The sequence below is a fragment of the Danio rerio genome, chromosome 7 (assembly GCF_052040795.2).
Source record: "Danio rerio strain M-AB ecotype USA chromosome 7, GRCz13ab, whole genome shotgun sequence".
In the NCBI taxonomy this organism is placed as follows: domain Eukaryota; kingdom Metazoa; phylum Chordata; class Actinopteri; order Cypriniformes; family Danionidae; genus Danio; species Danio rerio.
Genome location: NC_141027.1, coordinates 76,651,455 through 76,670,000, shown reverse-complemented (window position 1 = coordinate 76,670,000; position 18,546 = coordinate 76,651,455). Strand labels below are relative to the sequence as shown.

At 38.1% G+C, this 18,546-nt stretch overlaps 1 protein-coding gene and 1 pseudogene across 2 annotated transcripts in view; both read left to right on the top strand.

Moving 5' to 3' along the window:
• The window catches only part of adgra3 (adhesion G protein-coupled receptor A3), a 67,507-nt gene extending 52,669 nt beyond the window's left edge, over window positions 1–14,838 (top strand). Inside the window, exons 12-19 of one of the 2 annotated variants that reach the window (NM_001302224.1) lie at window positions 1–133; window positions 455–662; window positions 1,999–2,207; window positions 3,796–3,920; window positions 6,316–6,439; window positions 8,371–8,516; window positions 9,574–9,669; window positions 13,455–14,838. The exon at window positions 1–133 is cut by the window's left edge and continues 56 nt beyond it. In NM_001302224.1, coding sequence (NP_001289153.1) covers window positions 1–133; window positions 455–662; window positions 1,999–2,207; window positions 3,796–3,920; window positions 6,316–6,439; window positions 8,371–8,516; window positions 9,574–9,669; window positions 13,455–14,838 — 2,425 coding nt within the window. Of the gene's footprint in view, window positions 134–454; window positions 663–1,998; window positions 2,208–3,795; window positions 4,655–4,725; window positions 4,920–6,315; window positions 6,440–8,370; window positions 8,517–9,573; window positions 9,670–13,454 lie in introns of those variants that run through there. The other variant, XR_015494475.1, reaches the window with a different exon arrangement.
• Window positions 10,126–10,924, top strand: LOC147836229 (uncharacterized; annotated as a pseudogene).
• Window positions 14,839–18,546: the final 3,708 nt, after the last annotated feature.

Sequence of the window (18,546 nt, the reverse complement as noted above, 5' to 3'; positions counted from 1 at the left end):
CATGACCTGCACTCTGTTCCAGAAGCTTTCGCCCGAGCGGACGGTCATGGCTCATCATGGAGAAATCAGCCCTGAACGCCAGCTCAGCTTCAAATGCAACGTCACAAGCAACTTGTCAGCGCTGGCCCTCAAGGTAAGCGCTCCATCTCAGTAGGGTTGCAAAAGTATTGACTTCGGTACCTATCGATACTAAAATTGTAAAAACGTCCATTTTCCGCTAACATCTGCGCGGTGTTTAATGCGTTCTTAACCCTTGTGTACTGTTCAAATTAACTACCCTTGAAGATTTTACATCATAAATATATATGTAAAGCCTTTAGGTGCAGTGCTTGATTGTCAGCACACATAACTGAAGCAGTTCTTCAGTCTGAGATCTCCAATAAAGCTGTGGGAGCAGGAACAGATCCATCATGTTTTGACAGTGTTGTTATTGCGTGTCTGATGTCTCCCGCAGAACACCATCGTGGAGGCGTCTCTTCAGCTTCCTCCAACTCTCTTCTCCTCTCTGGGAAGCTCGGGTCAAGCAGAAGAGGCTGTTTATAAGCTTCATCTGCTGGCTTTCCGCAACGGCAAGCTCTTTCCTCCGACGGGAAACTCCAGCATCCTCAGTGATGGCAGCAAAAGGAGGAGCGTCGTCACTCCGGTTATGATCACGAAGATCGGTAAAAACACACTGCTTCAAGCACACACACACACACACACACACTGTACATGCAATGCATTTGAATGCTCTTTATTGATATTGCATATGCTAACAGAGTCAAATTTCATAAAAGCAAACCAGTAAATCATCATTCATTTATTCATTAATTTTCCTTCAGCTTAGTCCCTTTATTTATCAGGGGTCACCACAGCAGAATGAACCGCCAACTTATCCAACTTATGTTTTACACTACAGATGCCTTTCCAGCTTCAAGCCAGTACTGGAAAACACCCATAAATACTCATTCACACACACACTCATACACTACAGCCTATTTAGCTTATTCAATTCACCTGTACCGCATGTCTTTGGACTTGTGGGGGAAACCGGAGCACTCATAGGAAACCCACGCCAACACGGGTTTCCACACAGAAACGCTACTGACCCAGCCGGGACTCAAACGAGCAAACTTCTTGTTGTGAGGCGACAGTGCTAACCACTGATCCTTGGTGTCGCCCCTAGTAAATCTTCAGATATATAAATCTAAATGTTGAAATTTGTTGCTGTCAAAAAATGAATCCTACTTTCCGACCTTTCACAATCTGAACTTCTGTGTTTGAATTTTAGAATATTTAGTTTGATGCTCTGAATTTCTTCATTATTTTGAAAACACAAACTTATTTTTATTACCTTTGTGTTTTTACAAGCTGTAAAATCTGCCTTAAAAAATCAGTTGTCTCAAATTTCCGATGTTCAAGTTAAAAAATGTATAGTTAACAATTATTCAGCTTTATTAAATAACTTTTGTTAATACTTCAAATCAACATAATTCAAACTCAGAATGTTTTGTCATATTTTAAGCTCCATATGAAGTCTGAGTTATTAGCCTGAATTATTCTGTTTAACAGAAGGAAGATGTTTTTCAGCACATAATAGTTTTAATAACTCATTTCTAATAACTGATTTATTTTATCTTTGCCATGATTTAGATATTTTTCGAGATACTAGTCTTCAGCCTAAAATGACATTTAAAGGCTTAACTAGGTTAACTAGGCAGGTTAGGGTAATTAGGCAAGTTATTGTATAACGATGGTTTGTTTTGTAGACTATCGAAAAAAATATTGCTTAAAGGGGCTAATAATTTTGACCTCAAAATAGTTTTTAAAAAAATAAAAACTGCTTTTATTCTAGCCAAAATAAAGCAAATAAGACTTTCTTCAGAAGAAAAAATACTATCAGACATACTGTGAAAATTTTCCTGCTCTGTTAAACATAATTTGGGAAAAATTAAAAAAAAATCACAGGAGGGCTAATCCTTCTGATTTCAACTGTGTGTTGTTTCTCGTGTATCTCAGAGGGATTTCCGCTGCGGGATCTGCTGAGTCCGGTGAACGTGACGCTGCGGCGCTTCCTGCAGGGCTCAGATGCGGTCCCTGCTTTCTGGAACTTCAGTCTTCAGGGTGGGCAAGGTGGATGGCAGAGCGACGGCTGCCGGATCCTCCATCAGGATGACAACTTCACCACCGTGTCCTGCCATTCACTCAATAGCTACGCCGTGCTGATGGTGAGAGCGGCTCGCATTTCACTCTGTTCTGACAATCATGAAGAGTTTAACGGTCATCAGCATCATAAATCCCTGAACGTTTTTAATAATTAGATTTTTTAAAAGATGTAAGTACATTTATAGGTATTTATTATATCATCTTTGCATTAAAAAAAATTAATTACCGCTTGTGTGAGGCATTTGAAATGCAGCATCTATGGGGGCAGGACAGTAAATTTGATCATCTGGCTGCTGTTATCAGTCTCACACAATTGTTTTCCTTTTTCTGAAAGTCTTGATAACACCATCGGTGAGTTTTTCCTTTGTTATTTCAGCAAATGGGATTATAAAAAAATATTTGATTGGCATTAGTTCAGGCGAAAATCCAAAGTACTGGGTGCTGAACAGAGGTCGCGTTAGACTTTGTCATTGTCCGTCATTTTGACGGAGAGGGTTGTAAAAATTCCGTCATAACCTATTATTGACCGTCAATTAAATATGCATATATTCTAATCGCTTTTTTCATTCATATTTTAATAATGAGCTTGCACAACGAGCATATAGGGTGAATCATTCATTTATTTATTTGACAAATGTACAAAAACTCCTATCTGCCTTAACTCATAGCGTCCTCCTGCGTCGACCTGAACTGGTGCTTGCCTGTGCGTAATCAAGCGCATCAAGAGAAACTGATGCAGAGGCAATTGTCATTAAACTCTGTGTCTTTGCCTCGGAAAGTCAACTTCTAGTGACAGTTTTAAAATTATTCTGGAGGTTGAAGCCGCTTTCTGCTGCCACACTGGAGAGTCCTTGCCAGAAGCGGCCCGGACTCTACTGACAGACCCGGGCCAGATATGGTTAACAGGAATCGGGCCAGTGCTTTACAGCCGCTGAGCTGCATCACAAACGCATGTGCGGGAGCGAGCTGCGGGCCATACTCAAAACACTCGCCGATGCCGAGGCGGAGCCGGAGGCGCCAAAGGGCAGCCGAGCTCAAGCCGATTACTACCTGCTACCTGGGTAACATTTCACCCAAGGAAGTGATCAGAAGTTTGCTGGATTTTTTGAATGAGGGATTTCCCGGTCTTGCAAGCACTCGTTTCACCGGGAAAAAATACTGCAGCACGCGCTCCTTCAGCACCAGGGGCGCGGCTTCACCCCTCTGCATTTGGTAGTGCATGGTGCTCACAAGGCACTCCAAACCACCTGACCTCCTTGTTGCCGCTTGGTTGGCCCGTAACAACAGCTGTTGGCGACTGAGGATTTTTGTCTGTTTGTTCTTCAACGTCCACTGCATCACTTTCTCTTTTCTTCACCTTTATTATTAATATCACAACTATTTGGCCGTTTAAAGAAACTTCTTACACACGGCTGCTGTGAGATTTTTGCAACTGTACGCAGCGGTGACAAAGAGGAGACAAAACAAGGGCAATCGCCATCAGCTGGACAGGAGTGGGAATTACAGTTAGCTACAAATTACAATGGATCCCCCTCAGCATAATCCATCAAAATGACGGATCACCTTCAGATTTTTCTGTCACTGCTGAAAAAAATCTGTCAATGACGGAAAATATCCGGTTGATGCACTGTATGTCCTTTTGTCTAACAGGATCTGAACAGGACGGGGTACAACGTGTTCATCTTCAGGCCTCTTCACCCTGTTATCTACTCCACCGCATTGGTCCTGGTGCTGTGCCTGCTGTCAGTCATCGTCAGCTACATCTACCATCACAAGTGAGACCTGAACACCTTCACATTCTCTATTTTCGCATGCAGACAGACTAAAAACACATTTTAGTGATGCACTGTTATCTTTGAAAATGCTTGTGTTTTAATCTTGTGTTTTTAATGTTTGAGAAGTGCCTAGATTTTGGATTTTTTCCATGCATGAAATGAACTTCTAGAACTTACTCCAGTCCAAAAGTGCAGTAACTACACATTTGGTTGAATTTGACTTGAGGCCTAAAGTGGGCTTTATAACGTTTGCTCATGTGACAAAGGCTGGATTTTCCACTGCATGGTTCAAGTGACTCAATTCAGATTTTTTTTTTCTCCCATGTGACACAGATGGGATTCGGCCCATGTACATGTAAGCAAGAAAAAAATCACACAGATTCCGATTTACTCAAATCATATTCAGGCCTTGTTTATCGGAAATTTATCTGATATGAATTGGATCCATGCTGTCATGTAAGCATGTAGATTGGATTTTCACATGCCAATGCGAGTCACACATCATTAAAAACCATTTCGAATGACGTCAAGTCTGACGCTTTCATTTCAGAACAGACTTCAGCAGAGTCGCAAACTTTAAATCTCATACACAAGGACTAAAAAAGCTTGTAGCACAAGTATTGAAGCAGAAAGAGAGTGAGAGAGCGCAATATCCGCCACGTAATGCTAACCAACAGAAACGAATATAAAACTATTGCATACGTCACGTGCATAAATCACGTCATAGACATGACGTTAAGATACCTACTGGGGTCCGTTCTTCGTACCTCGCTTAAATGATCTAAGATGATTTGGCAGATCCTAGATCTTTTAATCTTGATAACTGATCTCTCGCTAATTTAGTTCTTCAAGCAAGTTCGTGAATCAGATAAAAATGTCTGCATGAACTGATCTGAGATCGCTGCGTGTGTTGTGAAGGACAGATCAATCGATCCTCGAAATCATGATCAGCAATGCAACGATTGGATGACAGCACAGCAGTGTAATGACATCATCTGATTAATATTCAATTATACATGTGAGCAAAATTACATCAAATTAGCAGTAGACGGCTTTTTAAATATGATGCGCAATAACTTTACATCTTGTTGTGGGCTGCATGCTTGGCCCTTTCATGTGTTAAGAGCAACGTATTTAGTTTTACAGTTAGAGCAGATTTTCCTTATTATAGTTATATTATAGTAGCAGGTTTTTTAATCGGTGTAATGAATAACTGGATGTTTACAAAAGCATTTTGATATTGGTAAAGGCGTCTGCAACTTTTGTGAAGCAATAAATCACCGTCATATTAACTGTCAAAACATGTTTATGACTGCATAAATGTATCATTGCTGTTAAAAAAGTCACATATTGTGCATTTCTATTATACACAATTTGTACTAAAGCGATCTAAAAAGTTCATATCCTTAAGTTTTCTCTGTGCACCACCAGGTGGCAGTCTTTGTACTTTCATTTCGGGGGTGCAGATTGCATAAGTTTTATTAATATTTATATTTTAACTTTATATATATTTAGTTAAAAAACATGTACTATTTTCCCAAGTGTATATAACTACTACTCTAAGAAAATGTCAGAATTCAGCACATACTTGCTGTGTTATCTTTGCTTGAACTGAGCCGATCTAACCCTGTTTATATGAATTGAACCTGCTCCCGACCAGGTTTGATCTACCAGAACTGTTGCTATGACAACAACTCTCGGATCAGTTTTGAAGAACGAAGCGATCCTGGATCATGTCAAATCGTCAATATCCAAATCCAGCTAACTGGGTAATCCATGCACGAAGAACGGACCCTGGTTTTAAAAGACCTAGATTAAAAGAAGATGACGAAATGAGAACATTTCTGTCATAATCTATAGTAAAACAACTTGTCAAAAAGAATTTGAAAAAAAAATGAAACCCTGTAAACAGGTTAAATACAGGAACAGAGAAAAGAGCGCTCTTTTATTATGTGCTATCAACCAGCGCCCGCTGTTTTTTTTTCTCTCTCTCTTTCTCCTGGTCATTGCGGTTTTGTCATGTGCAGTGTAAATGCAGACAATCGTATACGAGTCACTTTTAAAAGAGGATGTTAGCAGGTCAGCCAAAAAAATCTGAATTGACCATCAACATCTGCAGTGTAAATCCAGCCAAAGTCTCCTGGTTTATTTGTTTCTAATTGAAGAGAAACAAAACCACAAATCTACCTACAACATGTTCGACTAGTTGGTGTAAAAATGTATTTATCTCAGTTTATGTGTTTTCATAGATACTACACATTGCTTTTATTGGGCAGAATATTTCTTCAATTTAATGCAGAGTATCTTTGTCCAGTTCTGATTGTGTCCAGTTGATTGGTGCATTTATAGTTTATTTCTACATGTTGTTTTAATGCGGTATTTGGTGTATTTGCAGATCAGTGCGTATCAGTAAGAAGTGCTGGCATATGCTGGTTAACCTGTGCCTGCACATTCTCCTCACCTGTGCTGTGTTTGTGGGCGGCATCAACCAGACATACAATGCGAGCGTTTGTCAAGCGGTACGTCCCTTTTCTACATTTGCATAAACTCTTTATAAAGGTTCCTCAGCACAGACTCTACTGCTCTCAAGTTCATATCTGATATTTTTAAAGTAACAGTGGAAATCTGCAGTTCTCTTAATCTCCCAATATGTCTAAGAGTTTTTTTGTTTGTTTGTTTTTGATTACATTAAAATAAATATTAAACATGTATGAGGGTCCATGTTAAAACAGAAGTCACAATGAGAGTTTTAAAATACAAACACAGGCAACACACAATTACCTGCAATAAAACACTTTCTGAACTGAACAATTTTCGTACATCTTTCTTTTTTTTTTTTTTTTTTGAGGCCGGCCTAAAAAAAAAAGAAAAACTTAATCAAAATAATATTTAGAAGTATTATTATATTAAGTAATATATTAAATAGTAAGTATTATATATTGGATTATAGTGTGTGTGTGTGTGTGTGTGTGTGTGTGTGTGTGTGTGTGTGTGTGTGTGTGTGTGTGTGTGTGTGTGTGTGTGTGTGTGTGTGTGTGTGTGTGTGTGTAACTTTTGTGAATTAATGTAAAAATTATGTTAATATGACAATTTTATTATTCAATATATATATATATATATATATATATATATATATATATATATATATATATATATATATATATATATATATATATATATATATATATATATATATATATAATGTGTGTGTATATGTGTGTGTGTGTGTATGTGTGTAAGTGTAAGATATATGATATATATTTATATATGTGTTATATATTTATACAACAGTTCTGTCTGGTTCTCGAATCTGATTGGCTGATAGCCGTGATATATTTCAGTAATATCAGCACCCGTACACATACCACATACAGCCAGCAAATAACAGACACTACAGATCTAAAGTTTAAAAGATATATGCGGCCTCGTGCCAATGCACGCCTCCCACCAGTGCTGATATACAGCCATATCGCACTGCTACTCGTGTGATATTGCTCATTTATATATATATATATATATATATTGTGTGTTTGTGTGTGTGTATGTGTGGTGTGTGTGTGTATATACACACACACACACACTTTCATATACAATTAAAGTCAGAATTATTAGTCCCCCTTTTTATTTTTTTTCCCCCAATTTCTTTTAACGGAAGGAAGATTATTTTTAGCACATTTCTAAACATAATCATTTTACTAACTCATCTCTAATAACTGATTTATTTTATCTTTGTCATGATGACAGTAAACAATATTTTATTAGATATTTTCAAGAAACTTCTATACAGCTTAAAGTGACATTTAAAGGCTTAACTAGGTTAATCAGGTTAACTAGGCAGGTTAAGGTAATTAGGCGAGTTATTGTATAATGATGGTTTGTTCTGTAGACTATCAGGAAAAAATAGCTTAACGGGGCTAATGATTTTGTCCTTAAAATGGCTTTTAAAAAATTAAAGCTGCTTATATTGTAGCCGAAATAAAACAAATAAGACTTTCTCCAAAAGAAAAATATTATCAGACATACTGTGAAAATTTCCTTGCTCTGTTAAACATCATTTGGGAAATATTTAAAGAAGAAACAAAAAAAAATTCAAAGGGGAACTAACAATTTTCATCTTGCAAATTTTGCTTTTATTTTTATGATTTTCATTCGCAATATTAACCTCTCTGACCCTTTGTATTTTTGAGGACACATACATGTTCAGTTATGCTACTATACGGTGATCGAGTGAGAGAAACTGCTAATAATATGAATAATACTCACTTGCACAGACTTTGCTTGAAAACCACAAAATACAGTCAAGATCTATAAGATATTCATTTGGCATGATCTGTATCTGCTAAAATATATCTTACGCATTATGTTAAAGAAAGAAAGCTGCATATCAGATGAATGGCCTGTATGAGATTGTTCATGTTTGTGTGATGTTTTGTGCTGGTGTGTCCTGCAGATGGGGATAGTCCTGCATTACTCCACTCTGGCTACAGCACTGTGGTCTGGAGTTACGGCTCGAAACATTTACAAACAGGTGACACGCAAAGCCAAACGCTACGAGGAGCTGGACGAACCTCCACCTCCACCCAGACCCATGCTCAGGTAATGGTTTGTTTATTTCATAGACAGAATTAATTGTACACACACGATTCCCTGAAAGCAAAGATGGGTGGGTTTGAAATTAAGTTCCTCTGCTGTCCACTTGGTGTCAGTAAATATGCAATAAAACATGATGTGCTCGAAGGGAATACACATGGAAAATAATATATATATTGTGCCATTCGCTATTTCAGTTACTGATTCAGTTCAGTATTTCCATAAATTAAAAAGGAAATATTTAAATAGTTTTAGTATGTGATGTCATACTAGCAACTTGGCTATCTTAGCTATTTAAAAGTACTACAGCATTAATCGTTGTCTTAATTAGCTATTTTTAAATTATATATATATATATATATATATATTTTTTTTTTTTTATAAATTTTTTTATTTGTCATTTTATTTATTTAGCTTATTTTTTTAAATCAGGGTAACATTAGTATTAAGCTCTTTCTCTTTGTAGTTATATCGCTCTTTTTATCCCTCTTTTAATAGTTAGTTAAATTACAACAAAAAATGAAGACATAAAATCTATTTCAGTTATCAATTCGGTTCATTTACATTTCAACAATGTAAAAAGAAATATTTAAATAGTTTTATTATGTGCCGATTTCAATATGCAAATTAATATGTGACATCATCTAGCCATATTTAGCAAATCTATCATATCTGTGCTATTTTGTATTTAATAAAAGTTGGCAACACTGGTTAACACTAATGATGACAGACTTTTTATTTCTAACATTGTTTTTTTATGCAAGTTTCCAAACTTCAGAGCAACTTTAAGCAGATTTTAGATGATTTGATTTTCAAATTGATTCCTTAAATTAGGAAAATTAAACATATTTGCTATTTTAGGACCATTTTAGACATTTATCACATGGCGATTTGTGATTTCCTTGTGTTCAAAACTATTAGAAAGCTCACCAGTGGACACAATTTAGGTAGTTTTTTTTAACTATGTTTATTTTTCAGATATTGTACTGTGGCCCTGATTGTAATATTTCTTATATATAGCACTAAATGGTTGAAAGACTTGTTGTTGTTGTTTCTTCTACAGATTCTACTTAATAGGTGGAGGTATACCCATCATTGTGTGTGGAATAACGGCTGCAGCCAACATCAAAAACTACGGCAGTCAAGTCAATGCACCTTAGTAAGTATCAGATTTAGGACACTCTTAAAGCTATTCCTTACAATAAAAAAATATTTAAAAAAATAATAATAATAATCTTTTGTAGCAGTTGTCATTACTGATCGATTACACAAAGAAGAAAAGAAAACATTCTCCTATCCTTTTCCTATAATGTGAGGAAATAACTACAATGAGTGTGTTTCCTTAAATGTGAAGCTCTCCTTTTGGCAAAATTAACAATTTCAAACCCTGTATAAGACAAATGTCCATGTTAGATTAATGAAACCATTGAAAGAATATTTGCCCAAAGCATATGTAAAGAGAGATCCAGATGAGTCAAATGGATTAATACAGCTTTTATTCACATTTAATTCACGTTGGTGGGTGAACAGTGTTTACAGCAGTCAAATTTGGTCCAGAAGCACAATAATGCTTAAAATTGCTTAAGACAAAAGGACCAATGAGGTTCATTCTTCCATGTTTGAGCTTTGGCAAGAACCAATGAGGTTCATTTTTGCATGTTTGAGCTTCCCCAAGAACCAATGAGGTTTATTCTTGATTTTTGAGCTTCGGCAAAAACCAATGAGGTTCATTCTTGATTTTTGAGCTTCGGCAAGAACCAATGAGGTTCATTTTTGCATTTTTGAGCTTCGGCAAGAACCAATGAGGTTCATTCTTGCATTTTTGAGCTTCGGCAAGAACTAATGAAGTTCATTTTTGCATGTTTGAGCTTCAGCAAGAACAAAAAAATGAGGTTCATTCTTGCATTTTTGAGCCTCGGCAAGAACCAATGAGGTTCATTCTTGCATTTTTGAGCTTCGGCAAGAACCAATGAGGTTCATTCTCCCATGTTTGAGCTTCCCCAAGAACCAATGAGGTTCATTTTTGCATGTTTGAGCTTCAGCAAGATACAATGAGGTTCATTCTTGATTTTGAGCTTCAGCTAGAACCAATGAAGTTCATTTTTGCATGTTTGAGCTTCAGCAAGAACAAATGAGGGTCATTCTTGTATGTTTGAGCTTCGGCAAGAACCAAAGAGGTTCATTCTTGGATGTTTGAGCTTCCCCAAGAACCAGTGATGTTCATTCTTGATTTTTGAGCTTCGGCAAGAATAAATGAGGTTCATTCTTGCATGTTTTTTGCTACCTCGAGAACTAACTAGGTTAATTATTGAGTGTTTGCGCTTCCCCAAGAACCAATAAGGTTCATGCTTGCATGTTTTAGGTTTTCCAAAGAACCAATGAGGTTCATTCTTGCATATTTTCATATTCCATAAGAACCAACAAGATTCATTCTTGCATGTTTGAGCTTCCCCAAAGAACCAATGAGGTTCATTCGTGCATGTTTTATATTCCTCAAGAAACAATGAAGTTTGTTTTTGCATGTTTGAGCTTTGGCAAGAACCAGTGAGGTTTGTTTTTGCATCTCAATCATGCGTGATTAAAAGCCTAAATTAAATCTTGGTGTAAATCTTGCTGGACTGATTTTGATTTATATTTATTTATTTGGTCTTTTTACAAACATTTTATTGCATCACATTTGAAAAAGTGTGAAAAAACCTTTAACGGGGGGATCAAAATCTCTTTGATTTAATTAAAACGACCCTCGTTTGTGTTCCGAAGATGGACAATTTTCTCATGGCTTTAGAACAAAATCAGTGAGAGGAAATGATGACCGTGTTTTCATTTTGAGATGAACTAACCTTTTATATCAGTGTTGCTATTACTGACAGACTGTACAGAAAGAGCCTGTGTGTTCCTCTAGGCTCTTTCCAAATCCCACTGTGAGCACTTCTTGTCATTTCGTAGTCTCTCTCTGTCATGAGAAATTGCTTTTGCTTTTGCTGGAGCCGAACGCCGCTGCTTTGTAAAGAGCACAATAATACTTCGGTTTAGTCCTTCTGAAGTTGTGAACCTAATTATGGAGCTCTATTTTTGGCTGGCCACCTTGTGTCTGCTGGTTTCCCAGACTGGTTTCCTTCACTTGTGACAGCTGTTTGCATTGTTCAACAGCATGCTTTAATTCGAAAATCCAGACCATCTGAGATCTTTGGGGTTTAATTAATCTCACGCTACCGTGACAAAAGAAGAGGAAGAAACGCTCTACTGAGCATCACAGAACTCAGAAGAGTCTCATAAGTCTTTACTTTTTTCTTATGTTAGGCTTTTGATTTCATCGTTGTAAGCCATTACGATTTAAATATAAGATCTAGATTTAGGGGAAGCAGAACTGAAATGAGTGACAGATACTGAAATACAGTTAAATACTAAAGACAGAACAATGTTATGCAAGATATTGTGCAGAAGAGGTATTTTAAGGTTAAGAAAACAAGTAGTGCAACATGATTTGTGGTACATTCGCAAGTAAACATTGGTTTCTTCGCTGAGTTCTTGCAAGATGGAGTTTAAGTGTCTGGTGCATATGAAGAGAGAAGAGTGTTTCAACAGGTGGTTTGTCAAGTCCATTTACTTCAGGGTTCCCATGGGTCCTTAAAATGTCTTAAATTAAAATCCGGGAAAATTAAGGTCTTAAATTGTCTTAAATTTTACCGTAAAGTGGCTGTAGGTATTACATTTTCAGCCGGTGTGCTTAATGACGATAGGGAAGCACAGTGGTCCACCATAAAACATCTAATAGTTGATCAATTTAGTATGTGTGAAACAGGAGAGAAATGACAGTCTCCGTCATTTATTAGCTTATTACGGTAGGTCGGCTACAGACGCTTATGTTGGTCTGCACCTGTGTGCTGGCATTACGCCCTTGTCGAGGTAAGGTTCAAAATGCAAACATGGCAAAGTGTAAATTTAACGGCGTGGCAATGAGGCAATGAGTAAATTCTGCAAAAAGACCTTTTCGTTAGGGACCATGGGGCTCAAAGCCGTCGAGTCGTGCATGAAAGGTGGAAAGCAGCAGCGGTACGTTGCAACAGCTAGTCATAGCGGGTCCAGGTTAATTTCTGCATTGTTTTCAGCTCGACCTAACAATGTTAACTTACTAGTTCAGACTAAATTTAAAGGCTAAGTTCATGTACCCAGGCCTATTTAGAGTGCTGAGATGTTACGATGTTACAGAGGACTTTTTTTTTTTTCAACTTCCAAGTGGCCTATAGTCTATGTTATGATTATGTATAAGTAATGTTAACACATATTAATGACTCATTCATGAACAAAGGCAAAAGCGCTGTGTGCATGTGAACATTTGAATAATGTCGGGCTGTAAACGGGTTCGGGCTTTTTAAAAGCTGTCAGTCAATATGTACTTTTCGGGCTTGGGCCCTATCGGGCCTAACTTTTCAGACTAGTTCAGACGCCCCCACACAGTCAGCTAGAACAGTTTCATTTTACCGCCAGACACCCAAAAGGCAGGTACTGTGGGTTATCCATACTGTGATGAGGCACCATTCATTTAAATCATTAAATTGAGGACATTAAATTGAGTAGTCTATTCCAAACAAATTATGAAATTTTTGGGTCTTAAATTATATTTATTGAGGTCTTAAAAAGGTCTTGAAAGCATAAAATTTAACTTTTAAAATGGTGCAAGAACCCTGTACTTGTGTGAGGCACACTTCATAAATACACATTGTTTTTTTCTAGAGATATGAGTGATTGTAAGAAGTGTTTGGTGCAAAACTAGTGTGAGGCACACTCAGAAATGCATGATGTTTTGAGGTTTCCGTGTGGTGTGATTAGGAGGAGAGGAGCAAATTGAGAAACAAGTGCACAACTGAAATGATCTCAGTAAAGCAAGCACTGAGTAAACATCTATTTAAAGCTGACTGTACTATCGCTATTGTCTTTCCTCAGCTGCTGGATGGCATGGGAACCGAGCCTTGGTGCGTTTTACGGCCCTGCGGCCTTCATCGTTTTCGTGGACTGCATGTACTTCCTCAGCATATTGATTCAGCTCCGTCGGCACCCCGAGCGCCGCTTTGAGCTCAAAGAACAATCCGAGGAGCAGCAGCATCTTTCAGTGACCGAAGCCACCGAAATCACGCCGGTCCACCTGGAGTCCTCACCCACTGCACAGCCCGTTCCCATGTCGGCTCTGGAGAACGAACACACTTTTGTTTCCCAGCTCATGGGTGTTGCAGGATCCCTAACTCTTTACGCAGCACTCTGGGTGTTTGGTGCTCTCGCAATATCTCAAGAGCATCCGGCAGATTTGGTGTTCGCCTGTTTATTCGGAGCCCTCGCTTTGGGTCTCGGTGCATTTCTTGTTGCGCACCATTGCGTAAACCGACAAGACATGCGACGTCATTGGTCGCAAGCTTGTTGCCTTATTCGTCGCAACTACGCAGTACAAGTTGATTCCCTCCTATTACCGATCGCAGGATCCAGCGGATCAGTAATGACATCCAGAGGAAACGGAGAAGCTACAAAGTGTCCTGCGAGCAGCGCCGAATCCTCCTGCACCAATAAAAGTGCCCCAAGTCTACGCAACTCAACCCAAGGTTGCAAACTAACCAATCTCCAAGTCGAAGCTGCTCAATGCAAAGTAGTAGCACCTTCGACGGCCAATGGGACGGCTGTGTTGGACAACAGCTTGACCGAGCATTCGGTAGACAATGAGATTAAGATGCACGTTGCGCCAATCGAAATCCAATATCGACCCAGTTCGGTCAACAACAACAATCTTCCAGGCAATGCTAATATTACCGGACACCCAGGGCGGCATCACAAGAACCGTTCAAGAGCGCATCGGGCTAGCAGGCTCACAGTTTTGCGCGAGTACTCGTATGACGTCCCGACTAGCGTAGAAGGAAGCGTGCAAAGCGTCCCAAACAAGAGGCATCATCACGAGAGCCTACACGCTCGTAATAGTCGTCGGGCAGCCTATTTGGCATACCGAGAACGCCAGCAGAGCCAGCTTCAGCAGGACAGCAGTGATGCAGCCAGCACCAGCGTGCCTCGCAGATCGCGACACTTCAGCAAAGGTACCCGCATTGGTAATGGTTTTGGCCACGGGATCAGTAATGGAGGCTTATTGGATGGATCTGAGGCTGATGTCACCAACCAAACTAAAGAGTGTCCAAAACAAACCCTCACTGTTGAGCTGGAGGTACAGCCCAAGTCTTATGGGTTGAATCTAGCATGCCAAAATGGATCTGCCAAAGACTCTGAGAGACTAAATGTTGAGAGTTCGGGGAATGTTAAGACTGGCTTGTGGAAGCATGAAACTACTGTGTAGAGACTGCGAATCAGACTTTTGCCTGTAACTGTGAATTGTTTAATGATGTTAATCCAAATGGTACAGTTTGTAAAAGAATAGTTTTTGAAAGAAATTGCTTTTAAATGTTCAAATTTTGGAGAAAAAAAAATACCTAAGAGTGCGTATAGTTCCAACTTGGCTCGAATTACATACAAAGGGTCTATTTTTGTAAACTTTACCCCGTTTTGTATTTCGTTCTGATATTTTGTATGTGAAAATGCATGACGTGCTGTTTTTTCTTCGAGTATATGTTGGCTGAAGTTTTTCATAATTGCAGGCGTCGAATAATAATAAACAAAACAATCTTTACACAGTCCAATTTCTCATTTCTGGGAACTACGATGAAAATCAACTTTTGTAAGCTGTTTGGACAGAACTGTGTGTAGGTATAGTGTGTCAACTGTCATGTTGAAGGGATATAAATCCATCAAGTCTCTATTGTTTTATTTCCGGACATAAAAAAAAATGCAGCTAGCTCTCTGCAACTCTCACGTGGTCGCCCACTGAAGCTAAGCAGTGCTGTGCCTGGTCAGTACCTGGATGGGAGACCACATGGGAAAGCTAGGTTGCTGCCGGAAATGGTGTTAGTGAAGCCAGCAGGAGGCGCTCAACATGCGGTTTGTGTGGGTCGTAATGCCCCAGTATAGTGATAAGGAGTTTATACTAATCAGTAGGTGCAGTCTTTCTGATGAGATGTTAAACCGAGGTCTTGGCTCTCTGTGGTCTTTAAAAATTCCAGGATGTCCTTCGAAGAAAAGTTGGGGTTTATCTACCGGCATCCTGGCCAAATTTGCCCAGTGGCCTCCATCCCCATATCATAATTGGCTTCATCACTCTGTCTCCTCTCCACCAATCAGCTGGTGTGTGGTGTGTGGTCTGGCACAATATGGTGTTGGATGAGGAGATTCCCTCAATGTGTAAAGTGCATTAAGTTTCTAGAAAAGCGCTTTATAAAATGTAAGGAATTATTAAAATAGGATCCAAATTTCAGTGATTTTGAGGCGCACTGCAATGTGATTTAGGAGTGCGGTTTTCCCCGCCCACTGAATTGATTGACAGATACCATTTTTCTATAATAATAAGAGTTGGATTTCTATAACACAGATGTCCACAGATAATTTTTTCGGGATTAAACTAGGATAAAAATGTCTGTTCCAACTCTCTGTGAGTTTGAGTTTACTAAGTTTAAAACGTTTTTTAAAACAGAGCATGTTTGTATTAAAGATAATAAAATCGCTATCTTATTCTTAACCGATATAATCACCACAGCCGCATGGTGTCAGTAAACGCGCATGTGTGTGTGTGTGTGTACTGCAAACGACATTTGTGTGGGACTCGTCCTTTCAGAAAGGCTTACCATAAATGCATCAAATAAACTTACTTGGTATTTTTGACTAATGAGCCGTATTTCAGTTTCATCCGAGTCTGTCTCTATCACTGACTGCTGTTTATCTGACATAACGGAAGAGAAGCAGCTCATTTGCATTTAAAGCTACAAAAACAGCTACAGTATACTCAAGACAGCAAAATGGGCAGATTCTGAAGGCTATGATGGTTTGTTTGAGCTGAAAATTTACAGACACATTCTGGAGACACCAAAGGCTTATCTTACATCTTGTAAAAGGGGTAAAATAGGTGCCCTTTAATCTAAATGTTTTATTAAAAAAAAATAATATTAAAAAATCATGGTAAAACTTGAAAAAAAAGAATATGCCTACAAAACGTTGCAAAACATCAATAATATATCTACAGAAAAATGTGTTTGGGTTCAGATTGGAAGCCTATTTTAGAATTTATTCTGACATTTTGTGTGTGAAGATGCATGATGTGTTGTTTTTGAGTGTGTGTGTGTGTGTGTGTGTGTGTGTGTGTGTGTGTGTGTGTGTGTGTGTGTGTGTGTGTGTGTGTGTGTGTGTGTGTGTGTGTGTGTGTGTGTGTGTGCTGGCTGCAGTTCTTCTAATGTGTATTCTCATAATTGCAGCCATCAAATCTTCGCACAGCCCACTCATCTCATCTCTGAGTTCAAGGGTGACCTCAAAGTAATTGCTAGCTTATTTTGTTATTTAAAACCAAATGATGCAGTTCGTAGAAGTGATTTTTCAACCGTTGAGAAAACACCTGCAAATGCATATTGTTCTCCACTTGGCTCCAAATCACTAATAAGTCTACAGATGGTTTATACCTTTGCACTTGTTTTTGTATTTAATTTTGAGATTTTGTCTGTGCAAATCTGTGACCTTCTGCTCTTTACTGCTGAATCGCTTTGAATGTGTTTGCACTTAATTGTGTCCATCAAATTATACAACATATCCACACACGCACAAACACACACATTATTATTATTATTATTATTATTATTATTGTTATTTGTTGTTGTTGTATTTAGTCACTGATATATATATATATATATATATATATATATATATATATATATATATATATATATATATATATATATATATATATATATATATATATATACACGCACACATTTGTTTGTATTAGGTAACAATTTTTTGTTCAGCAAAATAACATTTTAATGTAAAAATTATATACATATATATATATATATATATACATATATACATATTTTGTGGACTGTAAAAAATTAAGTTGCCTCAACTTAAAATTATAGGGTAATTTTCTGCATAGATTTTTTTGGAGTTGACTCAACTTTAAGCCCAAGTGAACATAATTTGAGTCAACTAAAAAAAGCTGCAGCAAGTTGCCTTACAATTTTAAGTTGTCAGCTTTTTTTTCACAATATATTGTAACAGGAAGGTCGAATGAGTGCAAACACTTTTTCACAGAAGTGTGCTTTCACATTTGGCTCTGAATCCTCAATTCAATCAACAAATCGCCTGTTTTTTATATTACCTGAGCCTATTATGCATTTCATTCTAATATTTTGTATGTGAAAATGCATGACACGCTTTCCTTTGAGTGCAGTGTATATATACGCACACATTTTTTGTATTAGGTCAGTAGTGTTTCTTCAGCCTATTTTTAATAAAAAACACATTTTTTCTGTATTCAGGTATCACTGTAATTGTACTCTGTAAAAAAGTTGCCTCAGCTTAAAAATGTAAGGCAACTTTTTTGAGTTGATTCAACTTGAAACCCAAGTACTGCACTTAACTTACATTAAATAAGCACTCATTACAACCGAGGTGTGCAGAAGAGCATCTCTGTCTGAACACACAACATGTCCAACCTTAAAGCAGATGAGCTACAGCAGCAGAAGACCACACCGGGTGCCACTCCTGTTAGCTAAGAACAGGAAACTGAGGCTACAATTTACACAGCCTCACCAAAACTGGACAATAGAAGATTGGAGAAATGTTGCCTGTCCTCGAGTCTCGATTTCTGCCGCAACATTCGGATGGTCGGGTCAGAATTTGGCATAAACAAAATGAAAACATGGGGTCATCCTGCCTTGTATCAATGGTTCAGGCTGCTGGTGGTGGTGTGATGGTGTGGGGGATATTTTCTTGGCACACTTTGGGCTCATTAGTACCAATTGAGCATCATGCCAACGCCACAGCCTACCTGAGTATTGTTGCTGACCATGTTCATCCCTTTACCACAGTGTACTCATCTTCTGATGGCTACTTCCAGCAGGATAACGCACCATGTCATAAAGCACGAATCATCTCAGACTGGTTTCTTAAACATGACAATCAGTTC